This window comes from Eriocheir sinensis, chromosome 33 (assembly GCF_024679095.1).
Source record: "Eriocheir sinensis breed Jianghai 21 chromosome 33, ASM2467909v1, whole genome shotgun sequence".
NCBI lineage: Eukaryota > Metazoa > Arthropoda > Malacostraca > Decapoda > Varunidae > Eriocheir > Eriocheir sinensis.
In genome coordinates this window covers 14,834,272-14,857,952 of record NC_066541.1, presented here as the reverse complement: position 1 = coordinate 14,857,952, position 23,681 = coordinate 14,834,272, and the positions used below count along the sequence as shown (strand labels likewise).

The following is a 23,681-nucleotide window of genomic DNA, read 5'->3' as shown; positions in this document are numbered from 1 at the left end:
TCGGCCACGCAAGCAGCCCCGTAACCCTTCTGCCGGGGCAGCCGTGGCTCAGGCCACGCACTCACCCGGCTCACGAACCTCGCGTGTTGCAAAACTCGAATTTCCTTTTACGTCCGCGGCATAAAGTTTCCGCGAACTTGTCCCGTGACCCGTGGCAGCGCGGCGGCCGTGCGGCGGCGGCTCTGCAGCGCCTGGCTGGGCACGGTTGGCGGGGGCGTGCCGGCTGCCCGTCGAGGAAGGATCGCAGACCTAATCCCACGGCTGAACTGTCGCCTTTAACAGCAGAAGGTCGAGGCGAGACCAATCAATACCGCTTAGCTGCGACAGGTCGTGACGAGGATGTGTGCTGCACGGGACGACCCTCAGTGTTAGCAGCTCCTCGCCCCGCCCCGCAACGAAGAGGCGGGGCGGGGCGCCGTGATGCTGTGTGCGTGATGCAGGGAGACAGGTAGCCTCGGTGTACATGGTGTTAATCAGCTGCTGGTGACGGGGACGAGGATCAATAGCAGCGGCGTGTCAGGACAGGCGGCAGAGGCGGCGTGCCCCGGGGAGCCGCTTCCCCAGCCGCCGCCGACCCGACAATGAATGATGAACGCCCCAGCCCCGCCAACCGCAGCCCTCGCGTCTCAGCCCCGCCGCGGCGGCCGAAAAGGCGCCATTCATCAACCCAATTAAAATATAAACACGGGGCTTGGAAGTGTAGCTTTTGGGCTCATTTCTCGTCGCCGCCTCGACCTTCCTGACGCGATGGGTTGTGGGTGAAGGACACCCCGCCTCAACCCCTGCCCCGCCCCGCCCCGCCCCGCCCCGCCATAACCCTAAACCTGCAGGCGGGCGGGGCGGGGCGGGGCGAGGACAGTTGGAGGTGTGTAAAGGAGTTCCCAGATGACCAAAAGTATGCCAGGCCAGCGCGTCTCCCAGAAGCCTCGGGGAATTTAAGAACGGTTGTTTCTAGGAACTGTATAGTTATTTTCGGGAGGCGCGGGGGAGGGTTATCTCTCTCTCTCTCTCTCTCTCTCTCTCTCTCTCTCTCTCTCTCTCTCTCTCTTTCACATGACCTACACACACACACACACACACACACACAACCCCCTCCAACCCCCAACGGCATATACCACCCCTACCACCCTCCCTCCCTCCCAGCTAAAAAGACCGTTCCCGGGCCCTCACTCGGCGCCCTAAGCATGGTCTGACCCCCGTAAACACGCCTCCACGACATGACCCATATAGTGAGGCGGCGCGGCGGGCGGCTGTGTGCGTGGGAGGGAATACATGAGCGTGTGGGAACTCTACCGGTGTGTCTGTGCGTGTGTGTGCGTATTCTGAGAGCCCGTAACGCCTTTGTGCCCATATGTGAGGGGTGGGATATCGCTGGGGGGTGCTCCGGGGGGGTGTAGTGGGTGTCTGGGCAACAGGTGGCGGTGGGGTGGGGGACGGGGACAGGGGTACTGGGGTGAGGGGTGGAGGAGAGTGTGCCCAGCTGACTCACCCGCCGCACACCTTCACCTCGTCACCGCTCTTCACCGCCAGGTCCCCGTCACCCACTCCCACGCCCACACCTGAACAATACACACCTGCTGTCCCTTAAAAACAAACCTGCACGCCCCCTTACACCTTACAGAATTACCTACACCTGGTTATCTGTCACACACCTTCACACACCTATACCAGCCTCCTCTACACCTTTGACTTTTTAATTAGTCACACCTGTTTGCTCTTTAAACCAAACTTGTCACCCCACACACCTGGATAGCTATATAAAACGCCCTGTGGTGCTCTTAAACCCGTATTCTAGTCTCTTCCACACCTTTGGCTTCTTAATTACCCAAACCTGTCACCCCACACACCTGAAAATCGATATATAAAACGTTCTATGGTGCTTTTAAACCCGTATTATAGCCGATTATAAACCTATAGTTTCTTAATTAGCACCTACAGAAACTTATCATACCTCTTGCCTCTTCAAACCAAACCTGTAACCCCACACACCTGAGAATCTACATAAAACGTCCAATGGAATTTTGAAACCCATATTAAATTCGCTTCCATACCTTTAGTTTCTTAATTAGCACCTGTGAAGTCTCGTAGCCCATACCTGCATAAGGGGCACACCTGTCTGTCTGTCTGTACCTACACCTGCAGCTCATTAGCGCCGCACACCTGCCGCCTCAAGGTCGCCGCGTAAAACCTGAGATCCAAAGACTATCGGAATCTGTTTTAATGCCAAGGGGACGAACGGGTTATTTTACGGAGGACTTATCTCTCTCTCTCTCTCTCTCTCTCTCTCTCTCTTTAATGCTCTTTCTCTTTCAGGTGTTTCTTCACGTTCATACTGATAAAACACTCTCTCTCTCTCTCTCTCTCTCTCTCTCTCTCTCTCTCTCTCTCTCTCGGCCGACACACACACGGCCTTTGTAGAGTGAAGGGGAGAGATAAATGTGAAGGGAGGGAGATGGAGGGGATAGGGAAGGAGGGAAGGGCGAGAGAGAGAGAGAGAGCATCGGATTCTTTATATAATTCTAAGTCATCAATGCATAAATTAACCCTTTAAATGCCCTTCTCTCTCTCTCTCTCTCTCTCTCTCTCTCTCTCTCTCTCTCTCTCTCTCTCTCTCAGGTAAGACAGGTAACCAGGTGCCTAGAAAAGACCTAAATATACACCTGAGCAAATTAATTAAGCCCTTCTCCTATCACCAATCTTCTTTCACTCTCCCTTTCCTTCATTAACAGCGTGGAGCGAGTAATTAAGAGGTGGACAGGTAGACAGACGGACAAACAGGTGCGAACACAAGACCTCAAAAGCCACACAAAAGGAGGATCGAGGGTGACGTAAATCCCCAAGAAATCGCATCCAACACCACAATCCTGACAAAAGAAGACGATTGAGGGGAAGGAGGAGGATTATATGGCGTTTTTTTTTTTCTCTTCCTCTTCTCCATCTTTTTTTTTCTGGGGGTCTCTCGTGTCTTTTCTCTTCTCTTTTCTTCTTTATTTAACTTTTCCTTCCCTCTATCTTTTTTTTTTGCGTAGTGTCTCTTTTTCCTATTTTCTTTTCTATTTAACTTCTATCTCTTCGCCTCTCTTTATCTCCTGTTCTGTCCTTCACCTCTTTTCTCTCTGTTTTCCATTTCCCCCCTCCTCTCTCTCTCTCTCTCTCTCTCTCTCTCTCTCTCTCTCTCTCTCTCTCTCTCTCTCTCTCTCTCTCTCTCTCTCTCTCTCTCTCTCTCTCTCTCTCTCTCTCTCTCTCTCACGCGTTCTTTCTGCCCCGGACGTTTCTGTATCCCACTCATTTTTCCCTATTTTTTTTATGACTTCTATTTCTGATCATTTAACACATTCCGCACTTCTCTCGTTCTCTGTGCCCCGGATATAACATGTGGCGAAGAGGAGGAGGAGGAGGAGGAGGAGGAGGAGGAAGGGGCTATAGACGAGGATTCAAGTTAAGTAGGGGAGCCTGGCACGGGTCACGCCCTTGGTGGATGATCAATGGATGTCACGCCGCCCGTATCCAAGCCTCCCTCTGCCCCTCACGCCCCTCAATGCCTACATACCACTCCTTCTCACCCCTCCTACACCCCCCCCCCTCACGATAACGACGCGGAAGGTGCAGGAGGAAGATGCGGCCACTGACAAGTTTAAATATTGCCTTACACGTGAAGCAAAGAATAACACGTAAAAATTGTAAAAAAATAGCGTAACCTTAACCTACCCTAACCTAAGCTGATGAAGACGCGGAAAGTATACAAGGATACAAGGTTTAAATGTTGTCTTCTTAAACGTAAAGCAAAGAAAAATACGTAACAAATTGTCTAAATCAGCAGCGTAACCTAAACTACCCTAACCTACCCTAATTTAAGCTGATGAAGACGCAGAAGGTATACAAGAGGCAGTTGAAAAAAAGAAGTCGTGAGTATTGACCGAACTTTAAATGCCGCCTCCCCAGCGATGCGAAAATAACAGGTGAAAAATGTCTCTCAATTAAGCAGCCTGACCTGAACTGCCTCAACCAACCTGCGCTGAGGACACTAAGTTGGAAGAGAAGTTAGAAAAGTTGTGATCATTGACAAGACTTTTAATACTTACTTCCTTTTCGCTCATGACGGAGAAAAAAAATACGCGAAAATTAGCCTGCCCTGACCTACCCGAACCTAAGCTGATGAGCATAAAAGTTAGAAAATTGTGATCACTGACAAGACTTAACACTTCCTTCCTTTTCCTTTGTGACGGGGAAAAATATAAGTAAAATTTGTCCACTAAACAGCCTAACCTAACCTACCCTAACCTAAGCTGCTGAGGACGTGGAAGTTGCAAGACGAAGTTAGCAAAGAAGTTACGATCATTGACGTTCCTTTCAACACTTCCTTCCTCTTCGCTCGTGACGGAGAAAAAATACGCGAAAATCAGCCAACCGTAACCTGCCCTAACCTAAGCTGCTGAGGACGTGGAAGTTGCAAGACGAAGTTAGCAAAGAAGTTACGATCATTGACAAGCTTTTCAACATTTCCTCTCCGCTCGCGACGGAAAATAAAACAATGAAACTTAATATTTGTCCAAAAAGTATCCTGCCCTAACCTAACATAACCTACGCTGAAGAGAAGACGCAAAACGGACAGGAGGAAGTTAGGAAATAAGTTAATCATTGACAAGACTTTAACATTTCGTCTCCACACGTGACTGAAAAGAACACTAAGGCTGGTATTACAAGACACTCTGCCTTCTCACATCAGCTATATCTAAAGATCACAGGGGGGATCAATGAGGTTCTAATGCGTGTTTTTTTTAGGCTCAGGGTACAGAGGAAGGATCAAACTACCACCAGGGTCATAAAACTACCCCTGGAAATGCCCACAACTCCTACGAAAGCCTTGTCAAATATGTGTTCTTGGACGGCGAAATGTCTCATAATACTACACTTAAAGTCATTGTTGAAGACAGCGAAGAAAACTATTTGTCACGCTCCTAATGATGTGTTAAGCCTATTATATATCTCAGACGTTATACTAAGACTTAGACTGACGTTAAACACCGTGTAAAATAGCTATAAAAGGCGGTAAAGAGAACAGTTTAATACGTTCCTCTCGCTCTCGGAAGATCAACGTAGTGAGATTCTATTAATGGTAAGCTTAGAACTGTCAGAAAATACAATACGTTACTCTCGCTCTTGTAAGATAAACGGATTGAGGTTCTATTAACGGTTAGATTGAACGGCTGGAAAACACTTTAATACGTTCTTCACACTCGAGTTGAAAGATAAATGTAGTGAGATTCTATTAATGGTACGACTGAACGGCCAGGAAATACAATACGTTCCTCTCGCTCTTGTAAGATAAACGGATTGAGGTTCTATTAACGGTTAGATTGAGACCTCAGAAAAATATGCAATGTAACCGTCGCCGCTCACACGCGTCCATCCTGAGCGGCGCCTGTCACTTTTTACCGCCTTGAGGACTTATCATAATAACTTTCTGGCCCAGGGACGAGGCGCCTAAAGTGACTGGCTTGAGGGACGGCAGAAAAGACTGAAGGCGAGGAGAAAAGGGGCTAACACACACACACACACACACACACACACACACACACACACACACACACACACACACACACACACTATACCTGGAGGAGTTATGAAGAAGACAAAGAGGAGATTATCAACCTTTACTTTCCCTCGAGAACTAAAAATAAAAAGAGGAAAAAAAAAGTAAAGATGAGAGAGAAAAGATAGCTCGCTCCCTCCTCCTCCCTCCCCGTGGCGACCTTGCTCATTTACTTTACTCCCTTACTTTTACTTTACTTTGCTCTTTACTTTTTCCGCACGGAGGTAGACAGACAGACAGGCCCGAGGCTCAAAATAAACACGGCGAGGGTAAGGGAGAAGGAAGAAAAGAATTAAACGACCCCCTCTCTAGCCCCCCTTCCCCTTACCCCCCCCCCTCCCCGCCCCCCTTCTGCCCCCCTCCCCCTTACCCCCCCCACTCCCCGACCCCCTTTTCGGCTATTCCGCGTGTGTGATGGAGGTTAAGTCGATGGTTTAACGCTGCCATTGGGGACGGGGGGAAAAAATTAAGAGGCCATTATTCGCCATTGCGTGAGTCTGTTTGTCTCCCTGTTTGTCTGTCTGTTTGTGTCTATTTTTTGAGCCTATCTGTCTCTTTGTAGCTGTGTTTTTTAGCCTGTCTGTCTCTCCGTCTGTCTGTGTCTGTCTATTTTGGGGAGAATGTGACTGTCTGTTTCTGTCTATCTGGGCCCTTGTGAGTCTGTGTGTCTGTCTGTCTATTAGTTTGTGAGTTTGAGTCTGTCTGTCTGTCTGTCTGTCATCACTATCAATACTCATTCTCGTCTCATATCCACAAATCACTTTCAGAATACGATCATGACTCCTCACAATCTTAGCGAAAGTGAATTTGTCTCTCTGTATCCGTCTCCTTCAGTCCCATCACCATCACCAGTCCTTCCTTTCACTATGGCGCCTCACTCTCGTCACCATCCCCTCGACCACCTTCAGAGGACGATCGCTACGCCTTCACACACCATCGGCATTGCGTTAGTCAGTGTGTTTGTTGCCACCGGATGTCTCACTATCATGTTTCACTTCCTTTAGTCACACAGCTCTTTATCGTCATGTCACTATTCAACAGATCACCATTGGAAAGTAAGTTTATCTATCTGTCTATCTATCTAGCTCTCTATACATACCTCTCGATGTCTCACTCTCACGGTTAAAATTCACTATCATATTTAATTTCCTCCATTCCCACACGTTATTCTCATCACTATCCTACATAATCACTCGAAAGTTCATCTCTTCATCTATCTATCCATCTATCTGTCTATCGCCACTGCATGCTTCACTCTCACGGTTATAACTCACTATCAAATTCTCTTTCCTTTACTCTCACACCATACATCACCTGTTTATCGCCACTGGATGCCTCACTCTCAAAGTTATAACTCACTATCACATTCATTTTCCTTCACTCTCACACCTTATTCTCGTCACCATCCCACATATCACCTTCGAAAGTTCATCATTCTATCACTCTATATTTATCTACCCATCTATGTGCCTGTTTGCCGCCTCTTATATCCCCGTCTGTGACCTTATGTCTGTGTCTGTCTAAAGGTCTTTCTATACACGTGTCTTTCTGTCTTATCCTCTACGTCACTGTCTCACTCTCGCGGCTCACCATCGCCAGCATCCACGAGTCACCTTCAAGAGACAGTCAACACGCTTCCACGGTGACCCTCTCCCTCTCTCTCTCTTCCTCCCTGCCTGCCTGACTGCTTACTTCCTCCTTCTTACTACTGCGACGTGCATTAATTAAGTGAAGGGAACCCATGAGTAAGCGGGGCACAGGGTCACTAGTCCTTGGTGCAATCCCCGTGTCCCTGCGTCCCTAACCTACACCTCTGTTTCCTGTGAGTGGGTGAATGTTCAGGCTCTTAATCATCTGTTCCTGTATACCTCTGCTGTGTGTTGGGTGTTCATATATCCGTTTCCTGTGCCCTATTTACCGTATTTCCGTGTTCTACTGTGTCTATTTGGTGTGTTGATGTGTCCTCTTCTCTGTTCGTTTAGGCTCTCAATCATGTGTTCCTGAATAGCTTCGTTGTGTGTCTCTATGTGTCCGTTTCCAGTGCCCTATTTCCCGTGTTTCCGTGTCTTACTGTGTCTTTGATGTGGTTGTGTTCGTTTCTTTGTATACTAATGTTTCCTATACTCATTGTTGTTTCTGGATGTGTTTGTGGGTCTTCCTATGCTCATAACTCTCCTTTCTCTCTCATTCTGTCTCTGTGTCACAATCTCGTTCATTATTTTCTGTGCCCGTGTCTGTGTCTGTTTGTGGGGCTTTACTATGCTCATAAATTTTCTTTCCGTCTCATTCTGTCTCTCTGTCACAATCTCGTTCATAATTTTCTGTGCCCTCGTCTGTGTCCCTGTGTCTGTCTCTGTCTATGGGTCTTTCTGAGGTTATAAGTTGTCTCTCTATCTCAACCTGTCTCTCTGCCACCATCTCTTCCTATACCTGTAAGTTCAATGTTTTCCCAAGCCTGTAATCTTATCTGTCTCCCTGTCTTATCATCTCCCTACGTCACCTTCTTCTCCGTCTTTTACTGTTTATTCTGCCCCTTAATCCCTGTCTCCCTACTTGCAGTCTCATCGCAACTCTCTCTCTCTCTCTCTCTCTCTCTCTCTCTCTCTCTCTCTCTCTCTCTCTCTCTCTCTCTCTCTCTCTCTCCCCGTGGGTTTTATTGATTCTTTTCCCCGTAATCCCTGCCTTCCTGTCCCCCGCTGTCCCTATTTCCCGGGGTTTTCCTGTTTTCTTTGTCATTTATCCCCATCTTGCCTTCTCACAATTCCCCGGTACATTTATTTCTTTTGCTGTTTCCTTGTGTTTCGTTTTCTAGTTTTTATGTTGTTATGAATCTGTGTTTCTCTTTCTTACTATACCTTCATGTGTTTCTGTGTGTGTGTTTGTGTGTTCCTGCCATTCTGTGTTACTCTGTGTTTTATCTGTGTTTCTTTGTCTTTCTTCCTTATTCTGTCTTTGTGTCTTTCTATTCCCTCTTTTCTACGGCCCTGAACTGTATGTCGCCCCTCTTCTATTGCCATTTCCTTAGATTTTCTTGTTTTATTTTGCCCTTAATCCAAGTCTCTCTTCCTCACTCCTGACTATCTGCGTGTTTGTCATTGTGTTCTCTGTTTCTGTCTTTATTTTTTTTTTTTTTTACAACAAAGGAGCCAGTCTTCCGGTGTCTGTTTTTTTCTATTCTCCTGTGTGTTTCCTTATCATTATTCTGAATCTTCCTTCCTCCCTCTGTTCCTGGGTCTTCCTGTGACTATCTCTATAAGTTTCTGTCTTTGTGTTTTGCGTATCTACCTTTCCGTGTTGTCTTCCTGTATTTGTTTTTCCATCTTTGTGTGTTTTTCTTTATCATTATTCCACGTCTTCCTCCCTCCCTCTGTTCCTGCGTCTTCCTGTCCCTCCCTCCGCGGCCCTGACCTGTAAGTATGTCGTCCCTAAGCCCACCAGCGTCTTCAGGCCGCGAAAGGCACCATTCTGAGGCGGGGAATGGCTCTTCACGCACTCTTATCTTCTACTTCCTCCCTCATAACGAAGCTAGTTTGTTACCTTACAGTTACACACACACACACACACACACGCGGAGGGAGGGGGGAGTGGGGGGGAGTTAGTGACCTGAATGACCTCACGATACGTCTTCATAGCCGCTAGAAGTCATAACACCAGCCAGTCATCACCACGTATCATCAACACCAGCACTGCGAATTCAACACCAGCTCGAGCAATACCAGTCATCACTATAAAACGACCAACACCGCCGCAACACCAACACCAGCGCAGTCATCACCACCGCAACGGCCTTCACACTCCGCTGGTTGATCGCTTGGTATAATAATCATCACCACCACCACCACCACCACACATGGCACTCGGGGGGCACGCGGGCCTGTGTCACCTCCACGGCACCAGCAGGCTGACACAGACGCTCACACATCACGCTCGCGCCACAGCCTCACGCCACAGACTGAGGCTTTCACTTTCGTTCACGCGACTTTTGACCAGCAGGCGATAGATCACAGCACATCCGCGTCTGCTCCTGTTTTTACACTCTTTTCCCCGTCTGTGGATTCGCGTTGGGGAAGTACCCGGCGCCAGGGCTTGACAGGGGACAGTTTTTCACCCTGCCCTGCCCTACGAGGTGATTTATGAGAAGGGAACGCAAGGGTGAACACGGTAGGGGGAGATGGGAGGGCGCGCGGCACGGACCTCACCTCACGGCACTCCACCACACACTGACTGACTGACTCGCCTCGGCACTCGCATCTCGGAGGGACAAGCCGCTACGGGCACGATACGCTGCTCTCGCCCCCCCCCCCCCCCGCCTGACCCTCCTCCTCGCCCCAGTCACCCCTGCCCCACGCCCCACGCCCCGAGTCGCCCTCTGCCCGCCGTCACGCCGTTACCTTCCCTCCCTGGCGGGGTGGAGGCAGGGTAGGTGAGGGAGGTTGGGCAGCAGGTGGAGGGAAGGAGTATGGCAAATGCTAAGCTTGAAACCCGTTGCCAGAGGGACGGGGACGGACTGAGTGCCCTCCGCCTCCACCTGCCCCACCACACGAGGCTCCCGCGCCGCCCCCATGCCCGCCAGGCCGCAGGTGGGGTCGCATTACACACCTGGGCGCCCCCTGCAGCCCGGCCCTGCGGAAAGCACGCCGCAAACACCCAGGAATTGTGTAGGGCCAAAAACATGTGCGAGGCTGTTGCCATATGAGGGGTGCCCACTTTTCTGACCTTGATAGCCCGCCAGCGCCACACCAACACTTCTGCCGCAACCTTTTGATTCCCCTTCCCGCGGGTGCCGCGGCGTGGCTCCCCCCGCCGCCCTGGCCCTCCGCGGGGCACTCAAGGCCCCGCCGAAACAGATTATAAGAACCTTTGCCTCCACGCCGTGCCACTGAAGGCATCTAGAGCGTAACGCCGCCGCAGCTGACGCCTCAAAAAAATAGTTACTTTGACTATGACTAATGATGAAAATAAAAATAAAAATAGTAATAATAATACAAATAATGATAGTGATAGTTATAATAATACAACACTAAACATCATCATCATCATCATTATCATAATAATAATAATAATAATAATAATAATAATAATAATAATAATAATAATAATAATAATAATAATAATAATAATAATAATAATAATAATAATAATAATAATAATAATAAAAACAATAACAATAATAATAATAATAATAATAATAATAATAATAATAATAATAATAATAATAATAATAATAATAATAATAATAATAATAATAATAATAATAATAATAATAATAATAATAATAATAATAATGATAATAATCAAGATAAGGGGCTATAGATTTCTCCTAAGCACCTTGAAGAATCCTTGCCTTATCATGTCCTCTCGAGCCTCCTCCCCGCTCCCTCCCTCCCTCCCCGGCTCCTCTCATTTCTTCCTCCCTCTCCCTGCCTCCCCTCTCATCCTTACTCTCTCCCTACCTCTTCCTCCCCTTCCCTGGCACTCTTACCTTCCTTTCTCCCTCTCCCTCCCCTAACTCTCCCCTTCCTCTCTCATCCTGCCCACTCCCTTCCCCTCTTCTCCCCTTCCCCAGCTCCTGCTCTCCCCATCGCCTCCCCTTGACCTCTTCCCACCTTACCTCTCACCTTACTTCGCTTAGGCCGCCTCCGTGCCCAGCAAACCCCATTATTCCCCATTATTCTCACCCCAATAGTGTTTGGATAATTCGAAATGGGACGTTACTTAAGTTTAAACATCCATATCCCCTTACCATTATCCTCCACCCATTAGCCATCATTCTTCCGAGTACTATCCCTCTTATCCCATTACTGTTTATCCTAGCCATTATTAAAAGAATGTTTCAATTAAGGGAAATGGATTGTGCTAAGATTTAAAAACACTCTTATGCTCCTATCCACTATCCTTAACCCAATACTGTCTCTTCCTAACCATTAAAAACACCCTTATTCCCCTATCCACTATCCTTAACCCAATACTGTCTCTTCCTAACCATTAAAAACACCCTTATTCCCCTATCCATTATCCTTAACCCAATACTGTCTCTTCTTAACCATTAAAAACACCTTTATCCTCCTATCCACTATCCTTAACCCAATACTGTCTCTTCCTAACCATTAAAGACACCCTTACTCTCCTATCCACTATCCTTAACCCAATACTGTCTCTTCCTAACCATTAAAAACACCCTTTTTCCCCTATCCATTATCCTTAACCCAATACTGTCTCTTCCTAACCATTAAAAACACCCTTACTCTCCTATCCACTATCCTTAACCCAATACCGTCTCTTCCTAACCATTAAAAACACCCTTACTCTCCTATCCACTATCCTTAACCCAATACTGTCTCTTCCTAACCCTTAAAAACACCCTTACTCTCCTATCCACTATCCTTAACCCAATACTGTCTCTTCCTAACCCTTAAAAACACCCTTACTCTCCTATCCACTATCCTTAACCCAATACTGTCTCTTCCTAACCATTAAAAACACCCTTACTCTCCTATCCACTATCCTTAACCCAATACCGTCCCTTCCTAACCATTAAAAACACCCTTACTCTCCTATCCACTATCCTTAACCCAATACTGTCTCTTCCTAACCCTTAAAAACACCCTTACTCTCCTATCCACTATCCTTAACCCAATACCGTCTCTTCCTAACCATTAAAAACACCTTCCTTCCTATCCTATCACCATTATCCCATTAACATTCCTTCTAACCACTAAGGGAGCGTGTAGGCTAAGGGAAGTGGACTGTGCACGGAATTCAACCTTCTTATACGTCATCTCTTAATCACCACCTTTACTAAACACCCTTATCTCACCCTTATCTCCCTTACCATCACTGTTACTCCACCCCCCTTACAAGCACCCTTACCTCACTCTTATCTCTCTCTTAAAACCACTCTTGCATCGTCATTACCTCACCTTAACTATGACGTGAGTGCTTCGATCTAGGAAAATATGACGTACCGAAAATTTCCTCCTCTTGAATAACCCGAGGAGTCATTATGTTCGTATCTAAGTCCTTTTAAAGCAGGACGTTACGTGGAATTTGATTTACGTCTGTGTTCCGCAATGAATAACGTACCTGACAATCGTTTTAATCATCCTTTATTATTCTTTTCCGTTTTAGTCATCATTGAAGGTTTTATGAAAACGTTAAGATTTTCCGCGTTCCGTTTCTCTCTCTCTCTCTCTCTCTCTCTCTCTCTCTCTCTCTCTCTCTCTCTCTCTCTCTCTCTCTCTCTCTCTTCACGATCTATCAGTCACATACGCACGTTACGCATACAAGCCAGAGGAGGAGGAGGAGGAGGAAAAAGAAAAAGAAGACGACGACGAAGAAGAAAATAAAAACGAGGAACAAAAATAGGAGGAAGAGAAAGAAGAGAGAGGAGTGAGAGAGGAAGAAAAGGAGGAAGGAAGAAGGAGGAAAGAGGAAAGAGGAGGAGGAGGAGGGAGAGGGGAACCGTGAATGCATTGAGAAATTAGTATGTACGTGAGTCTTGGCGTCTGAGAAAGTGTAGGGGGGACGACGAGGAGGAGGAGGAGGAGGAGGAGGAATAGAAAAGGAATAATGAGGGAGGAAAGAGAGAAGAGAGGGAGAGAGAGAGAGAGAGAGAGAGAGAGAGAGAGAGAGAGAGAGAGAGAGAGAGAGAGAGAGAGAGAGAGAGAGAGAGAGAGAGAGAGAGAGAGAGAGAGAGAGAGAGAGAGAGAGAGAGAGAGAGAGAGAGAGAGAGAGAGAGAGAGAGAGAGAGAGAGAGAGAGATGGGGCCTTGACTTATCTCCCTGCCATTCCTGTGATCTGTTCTTCCCATGTGTTCTTTGTTCCACGTCTTAAAGAGTGCGCTGCGTCTCTTCTCAACTCTTCTGAATAGTCTAAGGCCAAAAAAAGGGATGGGCTGAAAGGCTTACTCAAGGGCGCTGCGTCTTTTCTGAGCTCGCCCGAAGAGGTAAGGCCCCCTTCCCCCCCCAAAAAAAAAAGGGGGAGGGGGCTGAAAAAAGGCTTACTCAAGGGCGCTGCAACTTTTCTGAGCTCGTCCCCCGAAGAGGTAAGGCCCCCTCCCCCCCCCACAAAAAAAAAATGGGGGGGGGGGCTGAAAAAAGGCTTACTCAAGGGCGCTGCATCTTTTCTGAATTCGCCCCCCGAAGAGGGTCCCTCAACTCCCCACCCTCGATAATGTGCCGAAAAAAGGTTTACTCAAGACACCGCCAACACAGCCTTATTTCATCCAGCAAAAGTCTTTTCCAAACTCTCCCGAAGAGGTAAGAGTGAAAAAAAGGACGAAAAAAGGCACACTCAAGGACACCACCACAAATTTTTATCATCAAGCCATTTCAGTGCTAAAGATCAAAGAGTAGCTTATCATTACTCTTCTTTTTTCAACCTCAGGAGTATTTCAAGACACAAGGTCAGTTCGTGCAGCATCGAGGGACATTATAACCGCTTCCCAATCCTTCACAAACCACAAGAACTTGTCACAATCAACAAGGAAACTCAGAACCATTTACGACAACCTTTCCTGAGGGTCATTTTTTTTAAACGTTTCGGCGTCCAAGCTCACCCCAATAACTGGCTTCATATTATATAGTCATCGCTGAAATGGTTAATTACTGGCGATACACTGGCAATAATCATGGGTCAGAAACCGGTAAATACAATGTTCTGAGTACGATAATCTGGCAATGGTGACTAGAACCCGACTGACCTCCTTTTTGGCTTCTGGAAATAGTTGACGTGAGCGCCGGAAGCATCGGAGGACACGAACCTGAGTCTTAACACCACAACGTCATTGCCTCACACAAACCCGCGGCGGGGGCAAAAATACGAGCAAGAACGATATATTTAGCAACCTCTTGACGAAACGGGTCTTGAGTCTGAGGTTCTTTTAATAGATGAGGCGAGGGGAGGAGGAGGTGGTGGTGGTGGTGTGGGAGGGGGGGGGGAGAAAGGTGGTGGTGATTCATAATAAATAACTTAACACAAATAATCACGCCCAGAAAAACATACGTAACGACTACACGAGGGTCGCTGGGGAGGCGTGAAGGTTATAGAGGAGGAGGAGGAGGAGGAGGAGGAGGAGGAGGAGGAGGAGGAGGAGGAGGAGAAAGAGGAGGTGGAGGAGAAGGGGATGGAAAAGGGGTAGATGGAGGTGAGGGTGCAGTATGAGGAGACGGAGGTGTAGGAGAAACAGGAAGAGGAGGAGAAGGAGAGGAGGAGGAGGAAAAGGCAGAAAAAAGGAGGAGGGGGATGAAGTGGAGAAGAAGAACAAGGAGGAGGAACAGGATAAGGATAAGGAGGATAAGAAAGTAAGAAAACACAGGAAAGAGTTGACAAGAGATAAAGTGAATGAGAAGGATAAGAATGAAGAGCAGAAAAAAAAGAGGAGGAGGAGGAGGAGGAGGAGGAGGAACAATAGAAGGAGGTGGGCGAGGAGGAGGAACAACAGGAGGAGGTGGACGAGGAGGAGGAGGAGGAAAAAGAAGAGCAGGTGAGTGGGCATAATAACCACCCACGTAAACACACCTGGGCTATGAGCGGAGACCTATTTTTTCCCTCGAGTACCAGGTAACCACTCTCACGGAAATACCAAAACGTCAACACCACACATCCACGGAAACACCCACTCACGAGACCCTCACGCCGCGCCCTACATTAAACACCCTCGTATCACAACCTCCTGGCCTTCCTATACACCCCCATACATCCTCCTTTCCCATACTATCACCAGCTACGCCCACACACATCCCCTGACGCCCTCACACCACGGGGCAGGAGGTTATTTGTGCCGCTGAGGACCTAGATACACGGAGACAATGGTTGGGAAGGGACGGATTACCTGGGAATCGTATATGCGGGTCGCGTAGATGATGGCCAAGTGGTGGGTGTTTCAAGGCGGGTGATGGACAGTACCTCTACCTTGATAGCCGAATAGGGCACCGCGGGTCTCCTTGGTTCACCTGCACCGACACTGTGAGTACAACGCGTCCCTGTCCCTCAGCACCCCGCCGCTAGTACCGCAGATAAGCCCGCTCTCTCGTGGTAATGGCGCGGTGAACGGCCCTAACAGCCACACGACGCCACTATGTTCCTCCTATGGCCCACTACACCGACGTCTGGAAGTTTTTGGAGTCTTGTTTTTTTCTTTTATGGGCTCTCACACACTCATGCCCATACCCATCAAACCGCTGTACCAGGTTCAATCCAAACAGCTCCACCTCAACGCTTGGTTCTGGCACCTGGATGGCTAACTTCATTCAGGGTCTGGTGGGGTTAGCAAAGGAATCGACTCCTATCCACGTTACCCAATCCACACCACTCAGTTCCAGTCTACAAACTCCAACGCATGAATCCTTTGCTTTCCGGGGTATTGTGGGTTGGTATCAGAACCTACATCAACTCAAACCCACCCACACCAACACACCGCCACGCCCACAAGTCCCACGACCTTCTACGAGTCTACGTCCTTGCGATGACATTTAAAAGGGCTATTATGTAAGGCTGTTCAAGGTCCCAGGGAGGGCAGTGACGAAGCTCCAAATGCCAGGGAAAAAGGCCGAGAATTAGCAGCTGCGAGGAGCCACTGATGGGCTGACACGCACCGACCTCATTTCATAGGCTGAACCGCGGGACATGAGACGCCCTGTACAGTCTCTACACCGTCTATGGGCCGTGAAGGAGGCGGTGACGAGGCCCATGGGTTACACAGCGTCAACTTATACCAGGATTCGAACCCGGAGCAGAAGATTTGTATTAAGGTTCTTCAGAGGAATCTTGCCCCAAAACTAGATGGCGAGCGATTTCTTTGGGTAGGTATTTCTTCACAGCGAGAGATAACTGAACATCCAGACGGCAGGTGGCTCGTACCCGGCTCTCAATACCGTTACGAAGGAGTGCAAAAAGAGTCGTAAGGGTAATGGTTAAATCTAAAGCGGTCCACGTAAGAAAGGGCGCAAGAACTCGGATTTATAATAACGATACATTGTGGGGGCGACGTCGGGGGCAGACCCAACCCAGTTTTTGGCTGGACAGACACTTGGCATAACACGACGTACGTACCGCGGGGTGAAAGGGCAGTGTGTGTGTGTGTGTGTGTGTGTGTGTGTGTGTGTGTGTGTGTGTGTGCGCGCGCATATCCATTACGACGCTCTATAACCCTGTGTGCGTGCTTGGAGACATCTAGTTAGCGGCGTCCATCGTTCTTGCATTCGGCTCAGAAAACAAGAAGACCCATTACACGCACGGGTATTATGGCCGCCACAAAAACGATCAAAACCCGCGAAACACAAACACTCGCCACTTAGCACCGACACCGCCACTTAGCCGACGCAACCCTCGATAAGAGAAGCAGAGGAAAGGGAATAAGAGAGACTCGGGGAAGCGTGACAAAGGCAAACAGGAGAGGGAGGGAGGGAGGGAGGGCGTCTGAGGGCAGGGTGAAGGAGTGAGCGGCGAGGTCACGTGTGGGAGGGAGTGCTAATGTTGTCGGAGCTGTTCAGTGTGTGTGCGTGTGTGTGTGTATGTGTGTGTGCGGTACGTGTCTGCCTCAAGTATGGTGTAAAGAGTGTCAGGAGGGGGTAAAGACATTTTTTTTATATTTCTGCGACCTCTTGGAATGAGAAATGAAAGAATGACTCAAATGAAAGTGTGATGCATGTCTGGAGGTTGTCAGGACGTAAATTTCACTTCTAAAACCACTTGGAATGAAAATAAAGCACAATAATGTCTCAACCATATGCGTGAAGTGTGTCTGGAGGTAGTTCAGGCATACATTCCACTTCTTCGACCTCTTGGAATAGGCAAGCGAAAGAAAGACTCAATAATGTATGCGTGGGGTGTGTCTGGGCGTAGTGAAAGCATATACGTTCCACTCCTACGACCTTTTGATACGTGCAAACGAAAAAAAAATTATTCAATATTGTAAGTGTGAAGTGTGTCTGGAGAATGTCAGGGGATATATTCCTCTTGTACGACTACTTAATAAAATGAGCAAACGAAGGAATCACTCAAAATTGTAAGTGTAAAGTGTGTGTGGCATATACATTTTAACTCTACGACCTTTTTGAATGAGGTAACACACGTATGACTCAATATTGCAAGTGTGTGAAGTGTGTCTGGAGAAAGTCAGGGCATATATTCCTCTCGTACTACTTAATAAAATGAGCAAACGAAGGAATGACTCAAAATTGTAAGTGTAAAGTGAATGGGGTAACAAAAGTATGACTCAATAGTATAAGTATGTGAAGAGTGTCAGGGCGTAATCAGAGCATGCATTCCACCTTCACGACCACTTGGAATGAGTAAAAAAAAGAATGACTCAATGCCAATCCCGTTCAACTCACCGCCGTCACATACCGATAAAGACGACTGATATTGATGGTTTGAATAAGAAAATAATGACTAAGTGGCAATCTTGGTAATGTCATCCCCTTTGATTTGTAAATAAGTAAGATTGATTTGAATTACCGTAGGAAGGAATGACTTGAATATAATCTCGGTAATCTCAGTATATAGATCATTATGGTGGATTCGAATTACTGAATGAGGGAACGACGAACTGCTAATCTTGGTAACCTTAATAAACGTATCAGTATGACGAATCTAAATTACTGAACGAAGGAAAAACTGCCAGCTATCTTGGTAACCTTAATGTATGTATCAGTGTGGTGGATTCAAATTACTGAACGAAGGAAAAACTGCGTGCTATCTTGGTAACCTTAATGTATGTATCAGTGTGGTGGATTCAAATTACAGAACGAAGGAAAGACTGCATGCGTATATTGGTAACCTCAATGTATGTATCAGTGTGGCGAGTTCGAATTACTTGAACCATGGAAAAACTAAATGCGTATCTTGGTAACCTCCATAAATATATCAATACGGTGGATTCGAATTACTAAACGAGAAAAAGACTGAATACGTATCTTGGTAACCTCCATAAATATATCAGTAAGGTGGATTCGAATTACTAAACGAGAAAAAGACTGAATACGTATCTTGGTAACCTCAATAAATATATCAGTAAGGTGGATTCGAATTACTAAACGAAGGAAGGACTAAATGCTAATCTTGGTAACCTCAATGCATGTATCAGTGCGGCGAATTTGAATTACTTGAACCATGGAAAAAATAAATGCGTGTCTTGGTAACCTAAATAAATGTATCAATACATTTGAATTACTGACTGAAAGACTACATGCGTATCTTCGTAACCTTAATACAAGCAAACTAGGCAGATTCATGTTACTTTTATGTTACTGAGAGAAGGAAAAAGTTACTAAATATTGAACTTGGTAATCTCACCCAATCATATACAACCAAATAATAAGATAAATCTGACGTAATATAAGAAGGGCGGAGGTTTCATGGACACCAGTGACTAAGAGCATATTACAAAAACAAACTCGTGACAGCATTATCGGATATTCTTGAGACGAAGGCAAATAAAAGATAACAAGTGAATTATTTGCCTTAGAACACATCAAAGGAAAACTGTAAATAATACTAATAAAAAACAAACGCAGTCATGATGTTGTGTGTGTGTGTGTGTGTGTGTGTGTGTGTGTGTGTGTGTGTGTGTGTGTGTGTGTGTGTGTGTGTGTGAGGACTCTTCTGTCGCGTGATTAGGAAAGAGAGAAAAAAATGCGGATGACCCAGAATCTAGATACAACGTGTGTGTGTGTGTGTGTGTGTGTGTGTGTGTGTGTGTGTGTGTGTGTGTGTGTGTTATAAATCTTCAGAGAGGGCATAAGAACCTTTACTTCATAATTCACAAGACTAATCAATAACTCACACTTAATTACCTTCAAATCACCTGCAAATTACACTCGGCCGCACACTTCACTCACACGCAACCCCTCTCCCCCCCCTCACACACGCACCCCTCACACCCAACACACACACTTTAGTACTTACCTTGAACCGCCGCTCGGAGTAAGCCTTCCTGATCTGGTGTTTGTGGGCGTGTGGCTCCTTGGGGTGGGTTGGATCAGCCGCGGGAGAGGTGGCGGAGGGCGACGTCACACGGTCCACTCGCCCTTGACTCAGCTTCCGTAAGGGCGGGGGTAACCATTTTCGACTGCAATTAAGAAAAGAGGCCGCCGGTCACACACGGGAAGCCGGGCTCACGACAGGGGCGTGGCGCTGCTCCCCCGCTAACAGTAAGGGTGGGGGGAGGCATGCACGGGGGTCTACTTTACAGGATTTATAAAGGCACTGACCCTCTAACACAGGTACTGGTGGTCACTGGTTCCTCTCTACAGACACTAACGCTAACCTGTAGGGTGTAGACACTGGATGGCACTGCACTCCCATCTACAAGGACTCCTCTTTCACAGGCACTACCTCAGTCGTAAAAGCACTGATTACGCTTCCAAAGGTACTGTTAGTCACTGGTTCCCTTCTCACTCCCTCCATAGGCTCTGTTCCTCTCTAAAACGCTCTTACCATTCCTCACAAGCACTGCCCTTCTTCCATCAGCTTTGTCCCTTTTCACTAGGCACTTTTCCCCCTTCCATATCACTATATCCCTCTCCCATTGGCACTAGTAACTTTTTCACAGGCACTTATTTCCCTCTCATAGACACCGGACCCCTTCCCATATAACCCGCCACTCCCACCCAGGCGCCCCTTCACTCACTACGAAGCAGGGACGTTGCAAGCACCGCCCTGTCCGCTCAGAAGCAAGTCCACGAGGAGACTCCGGGTCGCAGGTCCGGAGACGCCGCGCCAAGGCCAAAACTTCCAGTCATGCACGAGCGTCGCCTCAACACACACGTCCGGAAGCTTTTACGTCTTGTACGACTGGCCAAGAAAATATCTTCCGCCGAGTGAATGATTGAGGAGGGAATGAGTGAAAACGTGAGGAAAGATGCTGCTATTTACAGTAAACAACGCATGGGTTAGAGCGTTTTCGTATTACTTTCGCATTCCATACACTTGAGGATTTGTACAGTGGCCCCCAAAAGTATCTTCCGCCTAATAAACGATTGACGGGAGAATAAGCGAAGACGGGAGGAAAGAAAGACGTTGCAATTTATAGTAAACGACACACCCGTCCATAAGCTTTGAGGTCTTGTACAGCTGGCCAAAAAAAGTACTTTCTACCTAATGACCGATTGAAGAGAATGAGCGAAAACGTGAGGAAAGACGTTGCTACTTACGGTAAACGACACACCCGTCCATATATAAGGTTTCAGGTCTTGTACAGCTGGTCAAAAAAGTATCTTGCGCCTAATGAACGATGGAAGAGAGAATGAGCGAAAACGTGGGGAAAGCCGCTGCTATTTATACGGTAAACGACGCAAGTGTTAGAGCATTTTCGTATTACTTCACGACTGTGGTGGGGAGGCATTGATTTTCAGGGCTGACTGCAGTGTGTACGTATTTAAAGCTCAAGATATTTTGGACTTCAGGTACTTCAGGGTCGAGAGAGAGACGCGGATAATAGATCTCCTCCGCCCCGCCCTATGCACCCTACTCACACCCTATCTACCCCCTGCAAAGGTATTCGGGTAAGGCACTCGGGGCAGGAGGAGGTGAGAGGGAGAGGTGAGGGGGTAGAAGGGGACTGTACCGTTACGATTTTCCGCTCCACCTTCCCCCACCAAAGTCTTCGTCACAACTATCAAAGGTTCCCACGCCGCCCCGCCCCACATTCCATATCCACCCCCTGCGAAGGTATGGAACGCTGGGCAGGGAGAGGTGTGAGGGAGAGGCGGTGAGGGGGTGGAAGGAGAATGTACAGTTACAATTTTCCACTCTACCGCCCGCCCACCTTTCACGTCCCCCCACCCGCCCAAACCTCCATCAGCACTATATCGCGAAGGCAAGGCTGGTGCTCACTCATGAACTTCCGTGTAACGCTTCTGGGGAATGTTCAGTGAAGCTTCCTGGAAAGCCTCCCCTGGCCAAGCTGCCTCTCTGTTTGATACACTTTCCCCCCGAAGAAAATGGGGTGTAACTTGCGACTTAACGAGCCATGAAGGTGCATACTCCGACCCCTTGAATTAGAACCCCTGAAAACGGCCGGCAATGGCTTAGTTTGATGTGTCAATGAAGGTGCATACTCCGACCCCTTGAATTAGAACCCCTGAGAACGGCCGGCAATGGCTTAGTTTGATGTGTCCAAGAACCGTTATCAGAAAGCAGAACAGGGATGATATTACTATAAACAAGGGATGAAGGTGTATACTATGACCCTAACCTCTGAGAAAGCCTGGCAATGACTTGGTTTGACACTGTGCCCAAGAACCATTATCACAAAAGCAAAACAGAGACGAAATTAGTTTAAACGAGCCCAAAAGGAAAATCCTGAGAACCCCCTTGGCTTAGAACCGTTGTTGGGGCTTCCTAGTTTGATATCGTGTCCAAGAATCATTATTAGAAAGCAAAACAGGGGCGGGATGCGTTTAGGCGAGCAAGAAAAGAACCATGAAAACCCCTTAGCTAGAGTCCTTGGCTATAGCTTGCTCTTGGGGGTGGAGGGGCCGCAAGAACCTCCCACTTCCCCCTCTCCTCCCCCCCAATCTTGATAACGTCTTAGATTAGAACCCCCTGACTGTGGCTTGTTTCCGGGGTGAGGTGGCTGCTAGAACCTCACTCCCCCCGCTTCCTCCAACACCCCCTCACAGCATGGCCATCCTCCTCCAGGGTCTGTTACGGTCTGCGCGTCGAGGCTCTGGTCTGAGAAGGCGCCGCGGAGACACGGGAGTTGGCTCAAGGTCAGAGGACGGAAAAATAAAGAAGAAAAATACGAGACGGAGGGAAAAAAATAACAAAGAGAAAAATAATACGAAAAAAAGGCCACGAACTGCTGGGCTGGCTCCAAGAGTGAGGCCTCGCTGCGACCGTCGGCGGGAGAGGAATATTTCATCGTGAAGGTTCCCGCCCGGAGACTTCTCGGCTAAATTTCCTCTCCTTTGCGTCCGGATTCGGCGGGCAACTTTAAGGCGCCTTGGACGAGCTCTCTCTCTCTCTCTCTCTCTCTCACACACACACAAACACACACACACACACACACACACACACACACACACACACACACACACACACACACACACAGCTCACTTCAACACATCCCACATACGCACGCACATACACACTACATACACTCACACTCACACACACATACACACACACACGACCCCCCCCCCTCAAACACACGCATCGACACCCCGGCCGCCTAACACACCGGAGACAGGGACGCGGCACACACACACACACACACACACACACACACACACACACACACACACACACACAGGCAGGCAGGCAGTACAGAGGGCGGTGGGTGTGGCCTGACGCAGCCCCTTCGTCAGGCAGCTCCTCCCTCACCCCTCGCCCGCCCCTCCCTGCTGTCCAATTATGGCGTGGTGCCAGGAGGAGGAGGAGGAGGAGGAGGAGGAGAATGGGAGGTCACGGACAGCAAGAAGGAAGGGGCGGGGCAGAGAACAACGGGCTAAAATTTGTTTGTCAAAGGTGTGAATGGTCAAGACGGCCCCAAAGAAAAAGAGAGAGAGAGAGAGAGAGAGAGAGAGAGAGAGAGAGAGAGAGAGAGAGAGAGAGAGAGAGAGAGAGAGAGAGAGAGAGAGAGAGAATCGGTTCCTTCCTTCCTTCCTTCTTCCATCTCTTTTCTCCCTATATCCCCTTCCTTCCTTCCTTCCTTCCTTCCTTCCTCCTTCTCTTCCTTCCTTCTTCCATCTCTGTTCTCCCTATATCCCCTTTTTTTTTCCCTCTATTCCTATCTTCCTTCCTCTATCTTTCTTCTCTTCCTACCTCCCTTTTCTATCTAACATCCTTGTCTTCCTTCCTTCCTTCCTTCCTCCTTCTCTTCCTTCCTTCCTTCTTCCATCTCTCTTTTCTCCCTATATCCCCCTTTTTTCTCTATTCCTATCTTCCTTCCTCTATCTTTCTTCTCCTACCTTCCTGTTTCCCTTCCGTCCTTCCTCCATCTCTCCTCTCTCCCTGTATCTCTTTTTTTCATTCCTCCATCCTTCTCTTCCTTCTCTCCCTCTCTCACTTTTTTCTTTCCTCCATCCCTCTCTTCCTTCCTTCATCTCTCCTCTCTCCCTGTATCTCTTTTTTTCATTCCTCC

At 47.8% G+C, this 23,681-nt stretch overlaps 1 protein-coding gene and 1 long non-coding RNA gene across 9 annotated transcripts in view; both read right to left on the bottom strand.

Annotated features, from left to right (window-relative positions):
- Positions 1-23,681, bottom strand: part of LOC127006773 (triple functional domain protein-like) — a 328,876-nt gene that overhangs the window by 56,478 nt on the left and 248,717 nt on the right. For all 8 annotated transcript variants that reach the window (XM_050877079.1, XM_050877085.1, XM_050877077.1 and 5 more), the window contains one exon: positions 19,502-19,664. In XM_050877079.1, coding sequence (XP_050733036.1) covers positions 19,502-19,664 — 163 coding nt within the window. The remainder of the gene's footprint in view (positions 1-19,501; positions 19,665-23,681) is intronic.
- Positions 3,138-9,470, bottom strand: LOC127006777 (uncharacterized). The gene is made up of 2 exons (XR_007759755.1): positions 6,908-9,470; positions 3,138-6,822 (listed from the first exon to the last, which is right to left on the bottom strand). It is a non-coding gene; the product is annotated as an uncharacterized LOC127006777 (long non-coding RNA).